At 37.8% G+C, this 23171-nt stretch overlaps 3 protein-coding genes across 6 annotated transcripts in view; 2 read left to right on the top strand and 1 right to left on the bottom strand.

The window, feature by feature from the left end:
- Positions 1–15613, top strand: part of IGFBP7 (insulin like growth factor binding protein 7) — a 70192-nt gene extending 54579 nt beyond the window's left edge. Inside the window, exons 2-5 of the mRNA XM_074274447.1 lie at positions 6954–7063; positions 10580–10696; positions 13757–13883; positions 15419–15613. Of these exons, the coding sequence (XP_074130548.1) occupies positions 6954–7063; positions 10580–10696; positions 13757–13883; positions 15419–15438 (374 nt within the window). The 3' untranslated portion in view covers positions 15439–15613. The remainder of the gene's footprint in view (positions 1–6953; positions 7064–10579; positions 10697–13756; positions 13884–15418) is intronic.
- HOPX (HOP homeobox) overlaps positions 1–23171 on the top strand; it is a 384876-nt gene that overhangs the window by 68808 nt on the left and 292897 nt on the right. The window lies entirely within an intron of this gene.
- The window catches only part of POLR2B (RNA polymerase II subunit B), a 28565-nt gene continuing 21002 nt past the window's right edge, over positions 15609–23171 (bottom strand). For all 4 annotated transcript variants that reach the window (XM_074274442.1, XM_074274444.1, XM_074274443.1 and 1 more), the window contains exons 16-25: positions 21984–22152; positions 20136–20232; positions 19531–19625; positions 18176–18426; positions 17999–18088; positions 17640–17747; positions 16847–16960; positions 16585–16745; positions 16035–16230; positions 15609–15907 (exon numbers count right to left, since the gene is read on the bottom strand). In XM_074274442.1, the coding sequence (XP_074130543.1) occupies positions 15818–15907; positions 16035–16230; positions 16585–16745; positions 16847–16960; positions 17640–17747; positions 17999–18088; positions 18176–18426; positions 19531–19625; positions 20136–20232; positions 21984–22152 (1371 nt within the window). In that variant the 3' untranslated portion in view covers positions 15609–15817. The remainder of the gene's footprint in view (positions 15908–16034; positions 16231–16584; positions 16746–16846; positions 16961–17639; positions 17748–17998; positions 18089–18175; positions 18427–19530; positions 19626–20135; positions 20233–21983; positions 22153–23171) is intronic.

Below are 23171 nucleotides of genomic sequence, written 5' to 3'. Positions count from 1 at the left end.
ATTCCAGTGGCGGTGTCCCCCTGGCTGGTCTCACAAAAGGCCGTTCCATCCTTCAGCTCTCTCTGAATAGCCCCCCTCCCCATCCCTGGAGTGTTCTGTCTCCTCATCCTGGCTTCCCTGAATTACTTCAAGTCTCAGTGAAATTCCCACCCTCTCCAGGAAGCCTTCCCCAATCCCCTTTAATTCTTCCCTTTGTTAATTGTCTCCAATTTATCCTTTAGAGCTTATTTGTCTACCTTTCTCTCTGTCCTCATCATTTTAACCTAGCACATAGTAGGCATCTAGTAATGATTATTGAACAATACTTTTCTTCCCTATCAAATTGAAACCTCCCATGAGATAGTATCTCTTAGAATGTCCCTGCGCTTTATCAGAAGTTTTAGAGTACTTATTTTAATTTTACTGTAATTTTATGGAAATATAAATTCTAATGAATTCCAGGTGCACTAAAATGATATCTGTTCCAAGGTTTTCCTCTTCTCATGACATTTGTAGAACATACTTTCCAACTTGTGATAAAATGAACCTCCTGTATGAGTCTCCCATAATCTATAAGCCAGGGCTTTCTCTGCATGTGGCAAATACCTGTTGAATAAATAACTACCACCCATAATCCTCTGCAAAATAGACTTCATTAAACTAATGTCACCTTTCCCAGGAAAACTTGAAAAATTGAAAAATTTTAAATAACCTCCAAAGCCTACTATTAGCTTCTCTTTTTCACTTCTTTTTTTCCTGAGCCTAGGGGCTATCAGATAAAATCCCCAAGTCTAGTTACAGCTGTTGAGCCCACCCTACCTATGGGAGTTCTTTCAGTGACTCCCTTGGCAGATGGCTCTTTTCCTTAATTAACCTCACTGTTAGCATTTCCCCTTATTTAATGTCAGGAAGTTTCCACTTGTTTCATCCCCTTCCCCCCTTGATCACAGTGCTTTCCTACTATTCTTCTCTCATTTTTGTACTTTTGTCTAGTGTTTTTCCCTTAAATGTGTTATCGGAATTAAATCTAAATTTGGAGATTTTTGCCAATTTGTCTGGGCTCCATATCGCCTTATGTCATGTCTTTATACCATTTCACAGAAAGATTCCCAAAGTTGTAAGGGATCATCCAGTCTGATCCCCACTATTCATGACTCTCATCAAGTGGCCATTCAGTTTGGAGATCTTGAGTGACAGTAATTCTCTTACCGGTATAGCAGCTCTGGACAGTGCTGGTTGTTGGGAAGTTTCCTTTGCATTTAGATGAAATCTCTTTCCCTATAGCTTCTATTTGTTAGTCCAAATTCTACTATCCAAGGTCAAGCAAAACAGGTCCTATCTAACCACTTTTTGAAGATAAGTCTAGACCCAATTGGGTAGTAAAAGCAGAGGACCTCAAGTTGTCCAGAATAAATTGGTAAAGGAAATAGCACACTTATAGGTAATAGAGAATTGACTATTTGAAAGTAAAACAATTATAATTAGATCTTGTGGGGCTTTCCTAACCCTGTCAATAGGATAGCATTAAGCAAGCCAGGCCCTGACCTATCTCAGTTTCACCCACTGTTGATGAAAAATTCGTAATTTAGGTGTGTTTTTTCCTCAATGATGTTCCGAAAACATAAATGCGTCAAAGTTGAGCTGTACTTTATCTTATAAAAATTAAATTATCTTATAAAAAATTTTTAAAATTAATTAGAATACCCCTAATGCTTTATCAGAAATTTAAAAGTACTTATTTTAATGGTATCTTCTCCAATGTAATTTTACATAAATGTGAATTCTAATGGTTCCAGGGTACATTAAAAATTACTTCTTTCCAAGGTCGTCTTCTTCTCATGACATTTGTAGAACATACTTTCTAACTTTGTGATAATATGTTGTAAACTGAGGCTAAATTCATCAAATAGTTATCTTCTTTTTACTTTCTTACTGAAGGATTCTTCTTAATAATAAAAAATGATTTATTTTCTTAACTATCCTTTTTGGTGCAGATGGTTTGCGTCCCCAGTAGAATTGAAGTCTTTGAAGGCAGAGACTGCTTTTTGCCTTTATATCTCGTGTCAAGATTTCTTAATATTTCTTGAATTTCTGACTTGTTGAATTCCAACAATCATATGAAATTTATCAAACTCTTTCATAAAAATAATCAAATGGAATGAGCTCTTGACTTGTGTACTACTTACACTATCTTCCTGACCTTAGAATGTCCCACAGCTTCCTTGGTCCTATTTTCTCATCTATAATATGAGTTACCATGTAAAGAAGTGTTCCAATTTACTCATAATGAAATGCAAATTAAGAGACCTTCAAGTTTGAAAATCTCACATCCATCAGATTGGCAAAGTTCATTAACTACAAAGATGAAAATGTTATGAGTGTAGGAAGACAGCACACTGACGAACACTGCTGATGAAGATATGAATTCATCCATCTATTCTCAAAAATAATTTGAAACTGTACTAGAAAATTCACTCAACTGGGATTTGGACCTTTTGATCCAGAAATATCATTTTTCTTGCTTAATTTTAACTTGATTTCCAAAAGAGCTGTATCTTCTGCCTCATAATTTCCCTAGCCTTAGTCACTAATAGAGCATTGCCTCAGTTGCACAGAACTGTTAAAGACTTTAGATTAACAAAACTGAGGTCTCCTACCACATCCAGGACCATCTCTAGTCATCCCGATCTATGTCTGACTACTGGCCCCAGAAGGCTCTGGAGGGGACCATGCCCTGCTCTCCCTCACTAAAACCCAGCTCACTTGCATGTCATAGCATCCCCTCTCCCATGACAAGGTCCTCTTGGAGAATAAAATTAGTAGCCTATTAGCTCATAACCTCTCCAACATTGAATTTCCCCATCTTTTACTATTTTGCCAAATTAATAGGTATTTCGATATATATTTTTCTTATTATTGATTATTTAAGAGCATCTTATGTGAATGTTGTCATAGCTTATATTTTTGAAATTTTTCATGTCCCCTATGACTTTTTTGGGGGGAAATAACCTTTACTTATATATTCCTCTAAATTACTTATAGATTTTAGATATCTTGTATCACAGCTAATGAATGCAAAGATTGCTTCCCCCCCCCCCCGAGTCTGCACATTTTCTTATTCTAACTTCGCTGATTTTGTCAATAAAGATGTTTTATTTTATATAATAGAACTTATATTTTTTACCTTTTGTAATATCCTTTAATGCTTTGTCTGATTGCGAATCTCTTACTAGCCATGCTTGTGAAAGATATACACAAGAAATTATTTTCCTAATTTTTAATGATATGTTATGTGTAGATAATATCCATTTATCCTGGTTCCAACAAGCTTCTCTCAAGTTTTCCCATAAACATATAGGAAATTTCTTCTCCCAACAATTTGTGTTCTCGTATTTATGGACCACTAGGATATATATTGTTTAATTAATTCTACATCTTGCTTATCTAATTTGTTCCAGTCATCTGTTTTGTATTTCTTTGCTGCTGTTTGTTGTTTAATTGCTTCAGTCACACCTGACTCTTTGTGACCCATTTGGTGTTTTCTTGACAAAGAAAACATCCCCTTCTCCGGCTCATTTTACAGATGTGGAAATGGAGGCAGGCAGGTTTGTTCAGGGTCACATAGCTAGTAAGTATCTAAGACCAGTTTTAAATTCACTCAGTAAGCTGCGTCTTTCCTAACTTCAGGCCAGGCACTCTATCCACCACAGCATCTACCTGCTCTTATTTCTTAACTAGTATAAAAAAATTTCATATTGCTTTATAATATAACTATATCTTATTATATGTTAACATATTACCATTTGTTGATATGATTTGAAATCTAGCAGCATTGAGTCCTATTCCATTATTTTTTTTTTTCAGTATTTCCCTTGAGATTCTTGACCTATTGTTCCTCCAAATAAAATTTGTCACTGTCTATAAAAGGCTTTTCCTGTGATAGTTTGATACAGCACCAAATTTGGAAGTTACTTCAGGTAGTGTTATTTTTATTACACTGCGATGCCCAGTCATGAATAATGAATATTTCTCCAATTATTCAAATCTGCCTTTATTTCTATAGTGATTTACAATTTGCTCTATTTGTGTACCAGCTGCTTGGGATTAAAGCCTTCCTTCCATTTAACTAATTAATATCAATTAGTTTTCATAAAATCTATTTTATATAATATATATTATAATATATAAATATAGCACAAAGGTAGGTATAAGCATCCCCTCCACCCAAGAGCATCTTCCATGCTATCTCACTCCCTGGGGAGAGCGAGTTCAGACTTACTTAGTTTTTCCTACTAAATTGACATCCAAATTCAGGATAGCCATTGCACATCCCGGCCTACACCTGGGGCTGACACTTAAACCTAACTTGGACACCGTTTGACCTTCTGGAACCTGAAGGTCACAGATCTCATCCATCTTTTTCAGGAAAACAACAAAGGATGAACACAGAAGCAAAGACAGATCATATTCATGGGGCCAGAGCCAAGAACTTTCCCTTCACCTTTTAAATGCCCCCTAATTCCAGCCCCATGTTCAATCAAAGATATTCCTGTTCTTTATGTTGTTAGCAGAGTGGGACAAATTATAGATGTTCGTGTCCTCCAGGTTGGAGAGAAAGGCACCCCTTTAAATAGCCTCCCACCCCATATAAAAGTGGTACCTTTTGTATAGTTTGCATGAGGTAAAGTACATGATTTTTTTTTAATTACAAAGTGCCTTTCTTCTCTGTGAACCTTAAGATGTCTATCTAATAAAAATCTTCTAACCCCTTGCTGTGGCCGTAATAATTGAAGGCTGATGGAGTATTAAAGTGATTTCATAGGCTGGCAAATTTTAAGTGCTTATTTGCAAGATTATTGTTAGTCAGCTAACTCCCAGTTCTCATGATAATGTCTTGAACTCTCTGTAGCTTTGGGATGTGAAAGGGACTTCTGTTCCCAAGCCCCTCTAAACTGTATAACACTGATGTATTCTTTCCCAAACAATCCCTGAATATCTCTTGAGCATTGAGTCCCCTTGCCAACTCCCCATGTGGGAAGGACAGAGCAGCATGGGGTACGGAGAGAGATTGAGGGGGGTCAATTCAAAGGAAAAATGACAATGTCCTTGTGGTCTCTAGTGCTGTTTTGGTGGGACGTGAAATGGAGCCCACAGCCCAGCCCTTTGCTTTGAGTGTTTAGTTCAGCCCCAGTTAGGAAATGTCTGAGACAGAAATATATACAAACAAACCATTGCGTATACCGAGTCCATCAGTGTTTTATCAAAGAAAGGGTAAGATTTCCCCAGCCTCCAAGCCAAGATGAATTTCCTATTCTGACCTAAGTTTAGAGGGGAGGAAGCATGAAAAATACTTGGAGATTTTGAAACACCGATCCTTCTGCTTATTCCTGGGGAAGGAAAGCAAAATAACCCTGGGGTATAAGAAAGAGGGGCTCCTCTGGGAAAATCTTAGATGTCATGGCCATTTCCTTTCTAGCTCAAGAAATTAACAGTATACTCGAAATAGCACATTGCAAAAGAGAGAACTTCTTGTTCCCTAACGGCTGATTGTGCCAGATGTCTATCCCCCGAGACTTGGAAAGTTATCTGTCTTCCCTTTTCCCGCCGGGCTTCTGAAGCAAGTTCATGTTTCTCGTACGTGGAGCTGGCCAGTACTCTGGCCCTCTTCCCTCCCAGTATTGGACTTCTCCTTGCCAAGATCCCCAGCGAGGCGGAGATCCATAATTCAGAAGGAATGCTGCTGTTCAAGCACTTGGCTCCTTGAATGGCCTTCCAACTAATGGGACCCGTCCCAAGCTTCCAGTTCTGCTCCTTCACAAAGGTCAAGGGAAAAAGCCTGAGGAGAAGGATCTCATTTCAGAGGTCATTGTGGTATTCCAGGACAGTTGGGATGAGCTAAAGTGGGGGGAGGTTTGGGTGGGAGGATAAGGAACATGGGATAGTACTTGTTCTTAATAAAGGAGTGCCCAGATCAACAAGAGAGGCACCTGGGTGGGGTGGTCCCTTAGAGTGCCAGATCCAGGGGGAGTCCAAGTCCGGCCTCGGACACTTACTAGCCGTGTGATCCTGGGCAAGTCACTTAACCCTGTTTGTCTCAGTTTTCTTATCTAAAAAGTGATTTAGAGAAAAAATTAGGAAACTACCCCAATATCTTTGCCAAGAAAATCCACAAGGGTCACAAATGAAAATGATTGAACAGCAAGATTACCAGAGAACATCTCATCATTTGAAGAACTGTTTCATTGTTGGAAATTCTTATCTTCAGTAGAGAGATTTTCCAGGGCGTGGACTCTAGACTCGTTCTCCCTTACAAAATATTCCCTATGGTTTCCAGCCTGTGTGGAGAGGGGATGCTCCTGACACTCTCAGGGTAGTCCTCTCCCTGCAAATGCCTCAGAGACTTCAGCCTGAGATAATGGCTGAATTAACCCAGATGGGATTTGGCTAGGTGAACCATCAGAGGATAGCTGTCTCTTTCTCTGAGACCTGGGGCAACCCTACTCCCCAATGGCCTTCCCATGAGACAGAGCCTCTGCTCCCTCTTCCCCCCCCCCCACTAACCCAGCTCTGAGGAGACCAGAACTTCTCCAGACCCCCTTTGGATTAAAACTCATTTGTTCAAAGGAATTCTCTTCCCTAGAGGCTGTGTTGATTGATTGAAGTATTTAGCATACTGATAGAAAGGAAGCTGATCATTTTAAAATGACAGTTTGGAGGATATAAATGGGCATGATATTTTGAAACAGCAAAATTACCAATTATCAGTTTCAGTCTAGTGCTTAAATTAATTTGTATTCCCAGAATACCCCACCAAAGCTTGCCGATGAGAAGGAAGAGGTAGAATTTGTTAAAAAGCGGTTAACAAAGGGAAGAGCTTAATTATGTGCCAATCAAATATTTTATCCTACAGAAATTGGCTGCTGCTGACTACTGTTTGAGAGAGGTTCATGATTTTTCTTTTTCCCCTCACACAGGTCCTTCCATTGTGACACCCCCTAAGGACATCTGGAACGTCACTGGAGCCCAAGTATATTTAAGTTGTGAAGTTATCGGAATTCCAACCCCAGTTCTCATCTGGAATAAGGTCGGTAGCATGGAATTCTGCTAACGTCCTAAATTTGTTTTTGCTTTTCATTAGCTAAAATTAAACTTTTGTGCCCATTTTTTGTTATTCCCCCAAGATGAATAATTATCCAAGTCAACTTTTCCCCAAAATTTGTAAGGCGGACTTTTTTATCACCTAGAAAAGATTTCCCACCCCTTTCCACCCTTGGTGTTGTAGCATTGATCCTGGGGTCTTGTAGCAGTGAGCTGCTTTGTTCAGGGACCTGCACCTCTGGGGGGAGGGTTTGCTGTGCCCTTCTTAGAGCTGTTCTTCCACCTCTGGTGTCCACCTGACTTTGATGGCTGCAAGAAGGTGACCAGCAGCCACATCCTAGGAAGCCTGTCTTTTGGCAGACAGGTAAGCCAGTCTGAGGGTGACTAAAGGGCCACATGCCCCTCGGTGAGTTAGGGAGGTTCCACCCCAAGCATATAAAGACTTCCTTGGGGGGACCAGCAGTCATGAAGGGGGATGAAGCAGGCTTTGTGGAACACGTAGTTAGACCCCATTGCATCCCAGGCCGCTGGACTCAGTAGTTCTGGAAGAGAGACCAAGGCTGACAGCTTTGTGCACCTCTTCCTCACTTAAATCCACTGCACATGGGTCAAGACATCATTCCATTACATCCTCAGTCCACTTCAAAAACAAAGAACAGCACAATTGCTATTCCAAACCCGCAGATTATACCACTAATCCCAGCCAATCTTCTCAAAGACCAGGACCCTTGGTCAACAGGGAGGTTGGCCAAGGGAATATGTGTAAATCAGCACAGATCCATTGTCACAGCTGGAAAAAAAAAAATTCTTCAGAGAATATCCCACCATTATTCTCTTATTTCAGAGAGTAAGTAATACAGTTTGGCCAGACTCTTAGCTGAAGTTACTGAAGGACTCCTTCTGTCACACTGTTTACTTTGTCCAGACCAGCGGCATCTGGAACTTCGGTTTCTTGTTTCTTTCTGTATTTTTAAGTGGCTTTGAAAATACAAAGGGTGAAAACATGGAAGAGGGATAGGGGTAGCAGAAATATAGCTCTTTCTTCTTCTTGGCCTTGAATATTGGTACTGCTGCTTTGATGCTGAGTTGAACAATAATATCAGGATAATTAATATGGATTCCTTATTTAAAAAAAAATGCAACCTAATAGCTGCATTTCTGGTTATAATTTCTGGCAGTTACATAAGAACCCTGAACCACGTGTTAAATAAATCACTCCTGCAAGAGATGAGAATTCTGGTACCTCCTACTCCGTCAGTCCCACCTACCCCCCTCCCAACTGAGGCTGCACACATATAGCAAGGAGGGAAACGGGTTATTCTCTTGGGGTATATGGGTATAGACATCCACCCCCACCAGTGTCGGCAACTGGCCAAGGCAATAGAGGACCAAAGGTGGAATGGGTTTGAATCCCAGACTCTGCATCTTTCTATACTCGTCATCTTTAGTCCTTTTCAGTTCTAAATCTATGATCTTGTCGATCCTATTCTAAGACTGTTAAGAGGTGAAAAAGATCATAAACTATCATTTCCTCTAACTCCTTTATTTTATTGATGAAGAATTTGGGATATAAGTGACTTAAATCCAGTTCAGCTGCAGCTAACATGTTAGCTTCTCTCTGGGCACTGATTATGCCTCGGTCCCAGGAGTCTCTGCTAGTCTGGAATCAAGAACCAAGGATAGAGGGGCGGCTAGGTGGTGTCAGGAGGACCTGAGTTCAAATCTGGCCTGAGACACATAACACTTCCTAGGCTGTGTGACCCTGAACAAGGCACTTTAACCCCAATTGCCTCCTCAGCAAAAAAAAAAAAAAAAAAAAAAAAAAAGAACCAAAGATAGGGCGCTCTAAGGGACAAATCCCAGAGCCAAGAAGAACCAACTTCAAATTCCAACCTCAGACTTTACTAGCTATAAGAGCTGGGACAATCCCTTTACCCTCATCTGTAAAATCAACTAGAGAAGAAAATGACAAATCACCTTGTCTTTGTGAAGAAAGTCCCAAAATCACATTGTCTTTGCAAGGAAAATCACAAAGGGTCAGACACAATGGAATAACAACAACTATATCGTGTATTCATGAACCCCTTGGTACTCTCATTTCATGAAGTCCACAGACTTTAAGTTTCTAAGAATATACTCTGAGATGAGGACTCAAATTGAAGTAATTTTATACTCAACTCTGGTACATCAGAAGGGATACAGGGAGTAAAGAAACATTCTCAGACATTAACTCCAGTCAGCTTTTCATCTTGCATCAACAGTTATTCTGGGATTTGGGAGCCTTCAAATTCCCTGCAGGGATAAGGCTCCATTTCACTATCATTACTACCATACACTTAAAAAAAATACTCTGAAACCAGTGAGCCCGTGGAACTTATTAATCCCCCGGCAGCCTCCTGAATCCATCACTGCTTCTAGCATCTAGGACAACAGTGCCCCAGAGCCACTTTTCCCTCTCTTTTTCAACATAATGCCAGGCCATGGCATCTGATGAGAATTTGTGGCTTGCCAGAGGACAGCCTTCTAAGATTGCAAACTTCCTTATAGAGCATCACTTCACCAAAAAGTTACTGATGAGTTTGTTTTTGATGAGAAGTGACTTTCGGACAACCTTGTTTATAGATTTCTCTCCCTCCCTTCCTTCCCCCCCCCCCCCTTTAAAGCTTAATCCTTGTTTCAGGTTATGGGTCATTTCCAGCCTAAAGGTATCTATAGCTCACCTTGCCAAATTGCCTTGGAAGCTACTTTTCATGTCTTCAGCTTTTTTCCACTTGCCTCTTAAAAGGTCTGAGATTTACAGAAGTACATCATGTGTCCTTCAGGCTGCACCGGCTTCTAACTTACTTAAATCTATACACATTACTCTTCTGTTTAAAAAAATAATAACTGGTAAAGTAGTCTCTGAAATTCTTTTTCTCTTGGACTATAGATTATGCCAGGTAGGAGAGGGAAGCAGCGAGCTCTGTTGTTAATAGAGGAAAAATGATGGCAAGATAGAAAAGTCTGTTGGTCCCTGGACTCGGGAAAAGTGACAAGGCTTGGATGAAGCTGGGCTTGTAATGAGCTGAATTTGGGCCTTATGTGGTTGTGTGGTCACAAAGACCGAGGCAGAATGATGGACAGGGCAGGCTGCTTAGTTTCAGGCCTTGGATGGGCTGAACCTGCTCCCCCTAAACTGAGGGAACTTACTTGGAAGATAAGAGGATATGAGGAAATGGGCTAGGTAAGGGGGAGCTTGAAGTCAGTTATTATGAAGATATTCATTCTCTCTGACTTCCTACCTTTAGAGGAAAAAGTAATTTCTGGGGAGAAAAGGAATGAAAAGACATCTATGTTAGTTTTTTTTTGCTCTACAGTACCCACAAAGAATACTGGGAAGGTTGTTATAATCCAAGCAGAAAATCTAACACATGATCTGTGTAATTTTAGGAATGTGAACACTTCAAAGTGAAAAGCTCATTAATTGCAAAGATCTGAGTTCCTGACTTTTCCCTCTTCCCAGGTAAAAAGAGGTCACTATGGAGTTCAAAGAACAGAACTCCTCCCTGGAGACCGTGACAACCTGGCCATCCAAACTCGAGGTGGCCCAGAAAAGCATGAAGTGACAGGCTGGGTTCTGGTGAGTACTTCATACAAAAATTTTATTTAAGATGAAAAGAAAAATAGAAGGGGGCACCTTGTGGTACAGTGAATAGATTGACCCTGGGAAAATCACTTAATAGCTCTGTGCTTCGGTTTCCTGAACTGTAAAATGGGGATAATAATAGTATCTACCTCCCAGAGTTGCTGTGAGGATCAAATAACAATTTTTAATTGCTTAGCACGGTACCTGGCACATAATAGCAATTTTTATCTGAAGAACAAAGTCTAAAGTATTCTCACAGTTCTTTTGAATGGCCATGATGTGGATCATCCATGAAGTAACCTAGAATTCACAGCACCTGGGTTCTAGAATGTGTCCATCTTTACCACTTTTATAACCGTAGCCAATTGCTTAATTTTCCTTAACTCAGATTCCCTTATCTAAACATGTGAGATCATTTTTAAGGTTCTTTGCACCTCTAACATTCTGTGGTTGATTAGAAAGTTAGTGTTCCAGAAGGAAACACAGCAAGGTAAAGGTTTTTGCTAAGCTTGGAAATACATTAAAAAGAGCTATGCCATTTTAAGATTTTAAGTGTTCAGAGATCCTGCATATAACCGGTGCATTCAAGATCTCACTAACAGGAATACTCCCTCCAGTGGTACAAATCCCAACCTGTCCTCTGCTTTCTCATCCTGTGCTACTTGTTTCCATTTGCTCCCATAAATCCTTATGTGAAGATGTCTTCTATAGAAAGTTATTTGGAAAGGTCTGCCTGTTCCATTATTTTGAGCATATTCTTGGAAAAAATTAAAGACTTTCCAGAAATAAGAAAGTAGGTCTGTGGCTCAAGAGTTATTGTCCACACTTCTTTCTTCAATCATTCAGTATCATCTGCGTTTTCATATGTACCAAGGCTTGATTCCTCAGCACTTCTGAAAATTGCCCTATCTGGAATGACTTTCTCCTAGGGTACTTGGTCCAAGTGTCACTTTTTTAAATTCCCCATTTAGCACATCAAGAATTGGAAGTGATGGTCCCATTGTCATTACTGAAAAAAGCTCTATAGCTATGCTGTTACAGCAAAGCTTCAAATGTTTTTTTCTATAAAAGTAAATGAAATGATTAGGCTTAGTTGTAGTAGAAAGCCTGACTTGAGACCCCTCTCTTTCCTGAGACCGTGCTCTTACTGCTCATCATCTTGAGCCATCTTCTGTAATTCTATAGTTGTCTATTCTAGTATTTCTTATATTTGCAGTAATTCTCCACAGGGCGAGATCCGGTGTGTGCCGAACGAGGCATTCCTAAGTTCTTAGCATTCTTCTTGCAGCAGTTGCTTTTACATGAGATGGGCAGAGGTGGGCACGGTATTCTGCATCTACTGACCCTTTTTCGGTATCATCAACTCACTTGAGTAGGCCAAAGAGAAGCTGTTTTCTTGAGAAGGGAGCATGATAGAGAAAATGCACCGGGTACTATTTTCACCAGTGGTTCAGTGACAAAACTTTCACCTGCCATGTGGAAAGCCGAAGTTCATTCCTATCCCATGCCCATCCCTTGAGCCAGAATGGCGGTGGACAAGGCACTGGGACTCTTGGAGTTGTGAAAACAAGGGTTTGGATCTTTCTTCCTTTTATGGCTGGTCTGTTTACTTAATTTTAGTCATACTTCAAAATAACGAAGCTGGATTTTTAGGCAGTTAATTGGCACAGGCGTTAAGAGTGTTAGACTTTAGGAAGATCTGAATTATTTGTATTAAATATAGCTAATATAAGGACACTGACCCCATTGGGAGGATCTGACCAAATTTCTTCATTAAATTTCCTATCTTTTGCAAAATATTTTACTACCTAAAGTAGTAACAGTTGTCTTCGTGGCAGACATTGTGCTGTAGCACAATATGTCTACATCTTATGAAACTAGGAGCTTCTTATTGCCTTTGAAGATCCCAACTTGTCCAGCTCCTTTGAGTCTCCAAAGGGAACCTGACTTGCCATACCTTCCATGTAACTCAAATTGCTTCTATCTTCCAGTTTCATTTTTTGTGAGATTGTTATTTACATAGTTCACTCCAAGTAATATGTTGATTCTCTAGTCATTAGAAAAAAGCATTCATATTTTGGGATACTAGTAATTAAATTCATATACATATGTAGATAGTCTAAAAACTGATTCTTTAAAAAAAAAAAAAAAAAAACCCTTGTTCTTGTTATTCTGTATTCCCTTTTCAACCACTCCAAAAGTAGGCGGCTACTCCAAGAATGAAGGGCCATCTTCTTTCACTGGGTTACCAAAGTCAGCATATTATGTATGCTGGTGGTGAATTTCTCCCTACTTTGCTAGGTCAGGTCTCCACACGTCAGCATGGCCTGGATTCATGGCTGCTCCAACATGTCAGAACTTGGCAGAGACCTCATAGACCCAGATACAAACTTCTACGGCACAATGAGATACCAGAATAAGATCTTTGTGGAGAAGTACCAGATTATTTAACACTACACATCATGTATTTTTAGAATATTTTCTCTAACATCCTGATTTTTGCCCAGCCTCAACTAGAATACCCCCAGAAAGACTCTTCCATTTTCAAATGGCTCATTGTTAAGTAAGTCTTTTGTTATATGGGGCCAAAACTTTGTTTCTGGGTAATTTTTTTTTTTTTTAAACTCATTTGTTCTTGTTCTGTCCTTTAGACTTAATTCCTTGAAACCACATTTCTAACAAGACTTTCAGTATTTACACACATCCTGATGGAAATTTTATCATAGTCCCTTCTTGTCTCTGCCTTCTCATCCTGGGTAATTCTCATCTTCTTTTGCTCTAATTACTCTACAATCTATTTAAACATTCTTGAAGCCTTCTTGAGGTTATCATTCAAACTATCTATGAATTATCTTTGCGTTCTACGTTATGGGCTGGCCAAGCCTCCTTCAACATTTATTTCCATTTAGTGATGGACTGAATTGATTTGTCACTTTAATAAATTGCAAAAGTTTAAAAAGAAGAGTCATTAGAAACAATAAAAATCATAGATGATTTAACAAGAAGGAAATCAATGGCCCATTGGAGAACCTCAAATGGCTTTTTCTTTGACAGGTGTCTCCTCTGAGTAAGGATGATGCCGGGGAATATGAGTGTCATGCATCAAATTCCCAAGGTCAGGCTACTGCTTCAGCAAAAATTACAGTGGTTGATGCCTTACATGAAATACCTACCAAAAAAGGTAAGCAACTCCAAAGCCAATCGACTTAAGTGCTTTTGCTAATAAAAAGCTCAAATGATGTATCTTAACAAGTTACTAAGATCATAGTGGTTCTAGTGTGTACATGTATGGTTAATTAAACATCCTAAAAATTACTTAGATGCCCTTCTACTCAATTTACTTTCTCAGGTACCTAGGCTTTGACAAGGCGAACAAGCATCCTCCAGTCACCCAGATTTGCAATCTCACTGTTGTTTCAACTCCTCTCTCTTCCAAGCCACATTTCCAGTCAGTTCCCAAATCTCCAAGCAGTTTGTCTCCACTGCTTTATCTCGGATTTGTTCTTTTCTTTCCACCCACACAGCCAGCAGAGGGATTTGCCTAATGTGCAGTGACTCCCTCTATTATCTCCAAAATAAAATGCAAAGCCTTTCATTTACTATTTAAAACTTGGCCCAGTTCTAGCTTTCCACTCTTCTTATATGCTAGACCCATGTTGCCTCCCCTCAATGACATGTACTTCAGGACAGTTACAATTTGTACCCCAGACAGATATATACATACTGTTATAATGAGCTTGTTGATGTTTTTTTGATTCAAATAACATGACTTGATTTTTTAAAAAAAAGTTTCCTACTACTAGATTCTCTTAGCATACCATTTTCCATATTTATGAAGCAGTTCATTGTTAGCAGTAGGTTTGCAACACATCCCACAATTCCGCTGCCCCTAGGGACATGTATGTCCTCTGTCCTGAGGGAAAAACCAATTAAGAAGGAATGAAAGTATCTATAGAGTCTAGTTCTAGACTATAAATTACTATTCATTCTCTTCTAGAAAGGTCCTCAGAGGAGCCTGCAATAATGAGGGTCATCTTCCCATGCCTAAAGTACACACTTTATTTTTTTACTACAAAAAGTTCTGATTAGTAGGGAATACTTATTTTTCATATTTTGATGAAGATACGATGGCTTCCATAATAAGCCAGTAAGAAAACTTTTCATTCTTTTGTAGTTACACATCAAATATTTGTGAAATGGAAAATTAGAACAATCTTTTTCCTTTAAATTAGAATTAAGGTAGCCAGTTACATTTGCTATATTCCTCAACCTAACAAGAGAGCCATTGGAGGTAATTTCACCAACATATATGTGAAATGATCTTTACTTAACCCTGGATTAGGAATAACAGGATCCTGCTTTTCAACCTTTCCCACATGATGTCACTTACAGGATCACTTAACTGCAAGATGAAAGTGACAAAAGATCTGCTTCATTAATCAGGAATTCTACATTACATACAGACTATCCTAGCAACAAGATGCTCTTCCTCTATACAGTTGAAATGTTTTTTTAGTCCCTCCAGAGCCCTAAAGCTTGCATTACAATGGTATAGCTTACATACATTTGGTATACTACGTCTTTGCTTATATATCTGACCATTCCAAAAACTAAGTAAAGTGAAAGGGAAAAGTCATCCAACTGTGCACGTTTGTGTCTGCCTTGCTATTGTTAGTAGTCATAACTAATTTTTATATTTTTCTTTTCTTAAACCAGATGAAAGTGCTGACCACTGAAATCCTGCAGTCTTTATCAGTATGCATAGTTTAAAACCGTGATGGAAAAACTACAACTACTGTTGTCCAGTAACAAGTTTCTTTTAATCTAATCCACTAACCTTTTACATTGTATTCACTGGTGTGCAAGCATACCCTTCTGCATAGTATGAAATAAATGATACACCAAATCTAACTACAAAATTTTATTTTCTATTTACACCAACCAAAAAAAGTGTCATTAAACAAAACCTTGCACTTGCAACACTGTATAGAAGATGCTTAATTTTTTTTTTTCAAAGTATACCACTTCTGCTGAAATAAAAACCAAATCGTGGCAGAGTGGTATTCACAAATGACTTGGCTTACGTTTACTTGAAACAAATTTTTTTTTAAATTTCTAAACACTCATCATTCGAGGTGCTATGCTCATAGACATCAATTCCTGGAAAAGGAGTTTACAAGCATAAGGCATTCGAACCAAAGAAATCTGAAAAGAAAAAACAAGAAAACTGTAATTAGTAACATAAAACAATTAAATATATCCTTGATACTTAAGACAGGATCAAAGCAAATTGGTTCAATCTCCAGAATTTGCAAGTAAAGTTTGTATGTACCTGAGTTTTATTACGACAGCCTCTACACTCATACGTGTGTGTCCTGGTGTTAGCTATCGCCATGATTCCACAAAGATTGCATACGTGAACTTGATAGGGATCTGATGCTTCAAATAACCTTTCCCTTAGAAACTGGGCTGCACCATGAGCAATCTGACAGTCTCGTTCCATTTCTCCAAAACGTAGGCCACCATCACTAACGTGGAAAAATAACATTCTGTATTAAAGATACTGCCAGGATTAACGGTAAAAGGTGTCCATCTAAATAATAACAACTTTGTCAAGATGGATAGAAAAGTTTTTATAACCTTATTACTCTTCTGTAAAAAGCTACTACTCACAACATGGTTCACAAAGATAAAGATATAAGAATTACTACTCATTAAAACCTAAAGGAAAAAAAGCTAGTAGCACAATTCTGGAGATGTTATTCCTCTCAGCAGTTTATCTTACAGTATTTCAGCCAACAAAGCTTCAAAGACATCGCCTGCTTTTTCATCCAACACAATAAACATAGTAATATTTGTACTAAACCCCTATTTCTCCTTACCGAGATCTACCCTCCATGGGTTGTCTGTTAAGGATCTGTATAGGTCCCCTGGCCCGGGAATGGATCTTATCGTCCACCATATGCTTCAAACGCTGGTAATAAGTGGGGCCAATAAAAATCTGAGATGTGATTTTTCGGCCAGTAAATCCATTGTACAAGACCTGAAACAGAAAAGGAAATCCTGACGCACAGACTAAAGGGTGCATTCCATAAGTTAAGAGAGCAAAATGTACAACTATCACTAATATTGGGGTTGTCATACCTCATTTCCTCTGAGATGGTAACCATAATCAGATAACAGATTAGAAATCTTCTGCACATTAACAGCATCATTAAATGGCGTGGCGTCACCAATTTCACCTTTGTTAGCCGACACCTTTGGAAAAACAGTTTTTTTCTTTGAGTTCTGCTCCTCCACTCTTTAAGGTAATTTTAAATTGTACATTTAATAACAAGGCTCTTTTCCATGACACACAAGATTTCCTACTTAATATCATGACCCGTAGGTGAGAATGGTTTAAACTTAACAAAAAAACAATTTTCGCAACAATAAAACCTGCTTAGCCAAATGGATCACAGATCTAGACCTAAAGCTTTCAGCTTAAAAGACAAGCACAAAGCAGAATGAGAATTTTTTTTTTTGGGGGGGGGGGAGAGGGGATATCTAAAATATTTCTCATTTATCAAGGTATTAGAATAAAGAAAATTTAATTATGATTTTGTAAACAAAATATGCTTAGGATTTAAAAGCATAGCCTTCTCATACTTTCAAAATTCTGAAATCTAGGCACATCAATTCCTAAATGGTAATCAAGAAAGAAAGCAGGTGGTCAAACATTCTGAGTCAAGAATGATAGTGACACACGGTTAACCTATAGTGGATTATTTGCTATCTAGGGGATGGAGAGAGAAAAATTTGGAACACAAAGGTTTTGCGAAAGTGAATGCTGAAAACTATTTTTGCATGTATTTGGAGAAATAAAAAGCTATTATTTAAGTGGAGGGGGAAAAAAAAAAAATGACAAAGCTATGTACTTTATATCTGATATTCTTACCTTCCCTTGAAGACATTCAATCAAGTGACCAATAGTCATACGAGAAGGGATGGCATGGGGGTTTATGATGATATCAGGGGTGATACCCTCACAGGTGAAAGGCATATCCTGAAACGAGAAATATACTGACTGTATCCTGAAAACCCTATTTTAACTCTTTGATAAAAATCAAGACCACAACCTCTCTCCCCATTTCAATTTATATGGCTTAAAATTTGTCTAACATCCTTGTTCAGATATTTACTCAAGTGCTGAAATAAAGCTAATTTGAACCTCCTGTTTAACTTTTAAAAGCAAATTTTTGAAGATGAATTTTACCCCAGTCTCAGGGAAAGAAAGAAAAAATAAACTATAGCTACCTCTTGCCTGTACTGGATACCACAAGTACCCTTCTGACCATGTCGACTGGCAAATTTGTCTCCAATCTGTGGGATTCTAACAGAGCGTACCTAAAGTCAATTAAAAATAGGCCTCAGTTAAGTACACAACTTCCAGTTGACTTTCTGCCTGTTCTCAAGAATTAAAAAGGCACTCACCCTTATCTTGCAAAACTTATATCCTTCCTGGTTCAAGGTTACCATCACCTGATCCACAATACCAGTCTCACTAGTTCTGAGGAAGGTGCTGCAGTCTCTCTTGGTGTAACGCCTGTTAGTGCTCTCCAGTTCATCTTCGTTTTCAGGCAGAGTTACTGTTTTTCCAATGATAACGTCATCTCCTGATACACGGACACCAGGAGCTATCAAACCATCATCATCCAACTTGTCATAGATAGCATGCCTCATGCCTGTAAGACAACAATCAAAAAACTTCTCTGAAACCATCTCATAATATAAAAAGTCAAAAAGAATTAAATAAGATTACCTTTTGAAAGAGAACACAGCATACACAGATTATTTTATTTCCAAGTCAAAAAGTGGCAGAAATCTCCATCATGATTACTGATATTGTGTTCATGATACCTCTATTCTAAAAATCTACTTCACTCTTCAGTGAATTACATAAAATGAATCAGTAGTTTTAAAAAAAGCCACACTGTTCTCAATATGATCTAACCTTAACAAGTGATCTTGGGTAAATTTCCTGAGCTGAATATAGTATAATATTAACCCTAAAAACTGTCATGTCTATCAAACCCAAACTTAGGGCAGCATCAAAGCAAACAAAAATACTTTTAATATACTTTCAGAATATTTTTAAATTGAATCAGAACTATATTGCTCTCTGGAACATTCCATATAACCAAACTTGGAATCATAGGATAAATAATATCTAACATTTAATGACTTCATTTTTTAAAAAATCATTTATTATTGACCCATAAAAATCTGTTACTTGTATAATTACTTCTTTTAAAAAAAATGATTTGGAAATTATAGCTTCACTTTCCATTAAGCCACATAAAAAAATCAGTCAATACTTGTCATGTCAAATACTGCAAATGGGAAAACTGAAGCACAATGTAAAGACTAGAACTTTAAAGCTTAATTGAATATCTTTAAAAAAAATTTTTTTTTTTTTTTTGGCTGAGGCAATCAAGGTTAAGTGACTTGCCCAAGGTCACACAGCTAGGAAGTATTAAGTGTTTGATACCAGATTTGAACTCAGGACCTCCTAACTCCAGGGCTGGTGCTCTATCCATTGCTCCACCTAGCTGCCCTGCTTAAATGAATATCCAGAAAACATCTGATGTTTCCCAAATTCCATCTGTATTACAAACAGTAGCTTTTGAACTAAATAAAAAAAAAAATTTGGTCCAATTCACATTTTATAGAATTGTGAACCACAAGCTATGTGTCACAAAAAATAGAAACCTAAATAACATGAAGAAAAAATTAATGACCTATAAAATTAAAGTGAATTCTAAAATTTTTACATAGCAGCCTCTTACCCTGGCATGTTTCACGTGTTGGTTTCTCGAATACCTCTTCTTGGTCAAATCCTTTCTTAGATTCCTGTTCTTTGTAAGACCGATAAAAAACTGATCTGAAAAATAATATACATTGACTCTAAGGCAACTTCTATAACAGTAGAAACATGTGACAGATTCTTTAATGATGAATTTCAAATAATTACCATTTAATAAACAGTTCAAAGCTTAAAGCAAAAAGACAAGAAAAATAGTAAAGAAAATAATTTCAGACCTAAAATAACTCTCACAAAATCAATACAAAATGACACTTCAAAATCAAGTTTTTTTCTCCCCATAAAACCCAATGACACTTCATCTGACTAGACATCACCTGGCTAAAAATAATACTAGAGGTTGACCATCATTTGAAAGTCAATAAGGCCACTGGCTTTCTATATCGAAAAATTCAAGGTATTTTATATTTGTACAGCCAAACCACTGACTTCATGATAGCTAAAAATAGAGTAATTGTTTTCAAACTGAACTTAAAAGTGAATTCCAAAAAATGAGATGTTAGCTAAAATAATTAAAAGAAAGAAGTCAAATCCTCCTGTTTGTGTTTAACAAATTTTACAAAAACTGACCTGAAAAAACCTCTATCAACTGCAGAACGGTTCATGATAACAGAATCTTCTTGATTATATCCAGTGTATGATGCAATAGCCACAATTGAGTTGATACCTGAAATATATTAGACCCACACAATGAAGATTAAAATATGAACTCCTCCCAATCCCAATTCTGGTTCTCTCCAGTCCAGCTGCTACTCCTGGCCAATCTTATTATGATCACTACTGGTCCAAAGTCATTTTCTTCTGCAATCTGCTGATTCCCTTCTCTATGACACTGCCAACGTTTTTCAGAGCTACTGCTTCGGAAACACACTGAGCATTAGTTTTCAGAGCAAAAAAAAATAATAATAATAATTCTGTTTAACTGCTTTTCCATATTCTAGCTGAATAGGGAATCACAGTTTTGTTTTGAAATTTTAAAAAGTAGTTAGTGCAAAACTAAGCTACAAATTCATTCATCCTTCACTGGGATGAGGTACTATAACTGATCTCTCAGCAGCACAGTGCTGAGCAGATGCTAGCAACCAAGCAAGAACACAATGCTTCTTACTGCTAAAGGCAAAACTAAGATACTCTGAAATCTATCTTATACTCTCAGGTTTTCAGAGATTTCAGGACAAAAGAAAAGTTAGGGGTACAGGGAAGACAGTGGGATGCTAAGAGAGAGAGAAATCCAAAACCTTAGTCACCATGTAATTAAGCCAGATATTACCACTGCTAAGCATCATAAGCTGCTAATTCTGCATTAGTTGAGTTAAATTCTAATCAAGAAAGGATGAATTGCAAAAATGCCCTTTGTTGTCAGAAAGCTTACAGATAAAGGTAGAAAACCAGAAGGCATAAGGATGAATTCTAAGAGATAAAGAGTCTGACCCTTAGAAAAGCTGATTGTAGCTCCCTATAGCTAACAAATTACAAAGAGAGGGATGCTCCGGTCTCTCAAGACAGTCCTCTCTAATCCAAGATGGCCACGCACAGGTTCCCGTGACAGAGCCTTAGAAGTCCCTGTACATAAGCCCTTCCCTTAGCCAAACCTTGGCCTACCGGCTCTGTGCCTTAACTGAAAAAGCACTACTGATGTAGATGTTCTGTCGCCCTTCCCTCGGTAGCCACTATTCCCCCTAAGCTACACACAAGTTAAGAACTCTTACGACTTGCTCTAAATAGAGGCCATCCCTGTTAAAGGGAACTTCATAACCAAAGCATTTGCTCATCAAAATTTTCACTGTATACTGCAAGTCAGTTATGTCCACCAAGAGAGAAAATCTATGAAAATTAATGTGTGAGAAGGATATGAAAGAAAAAAATCAGAATTAAAAAGTCAAAAAGGCATAATGTCCCTGCCAGGCATAATTTCAGGTCTGTTTAACCATTATTCCAAATAGTCCTCTATATCAAGAAAAAGGAGGGGATTTAGAAGGGGAGGAGGGGGACAGGATAATTACTAGTTTCTGATGGGAACCAAAGACCAAAGGAGAAAAATTTTCAAAGTCCAACCATTATCCTGGAGCTTTACATACTTCTAATTCCAGAGAAGAAAACTCCTTCATTAAATTATGCTATCCAAAAAGCAGAATTGCATCCAGAGATGAGACATGAGATTAGTGCTGATAGACTATTAGTCTTCAGTACAACAGTAACCCCTTGTGGAAGACTTAGTAAATTAACTATTCTAGCAATAGATTTTCTTATCCAATGTTAAGGTCCCTGCACTATCTAAAAGCCTGGACCACTTTGCAACTCAACAGAAACTGGTTACCATTAGCTGGTTAATAATTATTTAAATAATTATTTGAAGTGGCAATGATGCCAAAGAAAGATACACTGTTTTTTGCACTAGGGAGGTAACAACTAACATACCTGCTGGCAGCTCTCTAAATCGTAGATACTCCATGGAGCGTGTAGTCACCAGAGGCTTTTGAGGATAATAGAGCACATGCGCCAATGTGTCCATACGAACATGAAAGTTGGTAATATAAACACCCATCGCCTGTTTACCCATAGCAGACTGATATGTGTTTCTAGGAGACTAAAAGCAAAAACATTCAATGTCACTGAAAAATTAAAGCATACAAAAGAATGCTTCCCATAGACAGAACTATAGATTCATCTGACAATTTGTGCAGTAAACCACAAAGACTTTCTTTTTCTTTAAATGTTAATGAAATAGTACATTCAATATCAAAGAATATTTTCCATAAAAGATATCAATTAAAGTCCTTAAATACAAGAATAAAGACAATATATTCATGATAGTACAAAAATGACATTAATTAGCGATTGCTATGGAGCACCAAACTTCGTGACTCCACAAATATTGCTGTTTCCACCCCAGTTTTTTAATCAAAACTTTTTATTTTCAAAACATATGCACAGATAATTTTTCAACATTGACCCTTGCAAAGCCCATTCTAAAGTTCCCTTCCTTCCCCTACCCCCTCCCCTATATGCAAGAAATCCAATATGTTATACATATTAAAATATTTGTTAAATCCAAAATATGTAAACATATTTATACAATTATCTTGTTACATAAGAAAAATTAGCTCAAAAAGGAAAGAAAATGAGTATGAAAACAAAATGCAAGTGAACAACAACAAAAAGAGTGAGAATGCTACGTTGTGATCCACACTCAGTTCCCACTATCCTCTCTTGGTGTAGATGGTTCTCTTCATCCCAAGATCATTGGAACTGGCCTCAATCATCTCATTCCCACAAATAAGTATAGTCAGTGTATACACAGTATTCCTGACTACTTTTTTTTCTCCTTTTATATTATTTTGCATAGAATTTTCCAAATGTCTCTACAGTGCACACATCCATCATTTTTTAATAAAAAAATGTACCTCTTCATACAATTCTTTTTAATTATTTCCTTGGTAGCTAACACCAATCCTGAGGTCACCAAATCAATAGGATTGACCAATAATATGGCTCTTTTTAAATAATGCTAGATTATTTTCAAGTGTGAAATCATAAAATACTGAGGTATAACTTTTCTCAAAGCCATAAAAAAATTAAATTTTAACATATTTACTTATTTTAGAT

This window comes from Sminthopsis crassicaudata, chromosome 6 (genome assembly GCF_048593235.1).
Source record: "Sminthopsis crassicaudata isolate SCR6 chromosome 6, ASM4859323v1, whole genome shotgun sequence".
Lineage (NCBI taxonomy): Eukaryota > Metazoa > Chordata > Mammalia > Dasyuromorphia > Dasyuridae > Sminthopsis > Sminthopsis crassicaudata.
The sequence above is the reverse complement of the archived record's forward strand: the minus strand, read 5'-3'. Positions and strand labels throughout refer to the sequence as shown.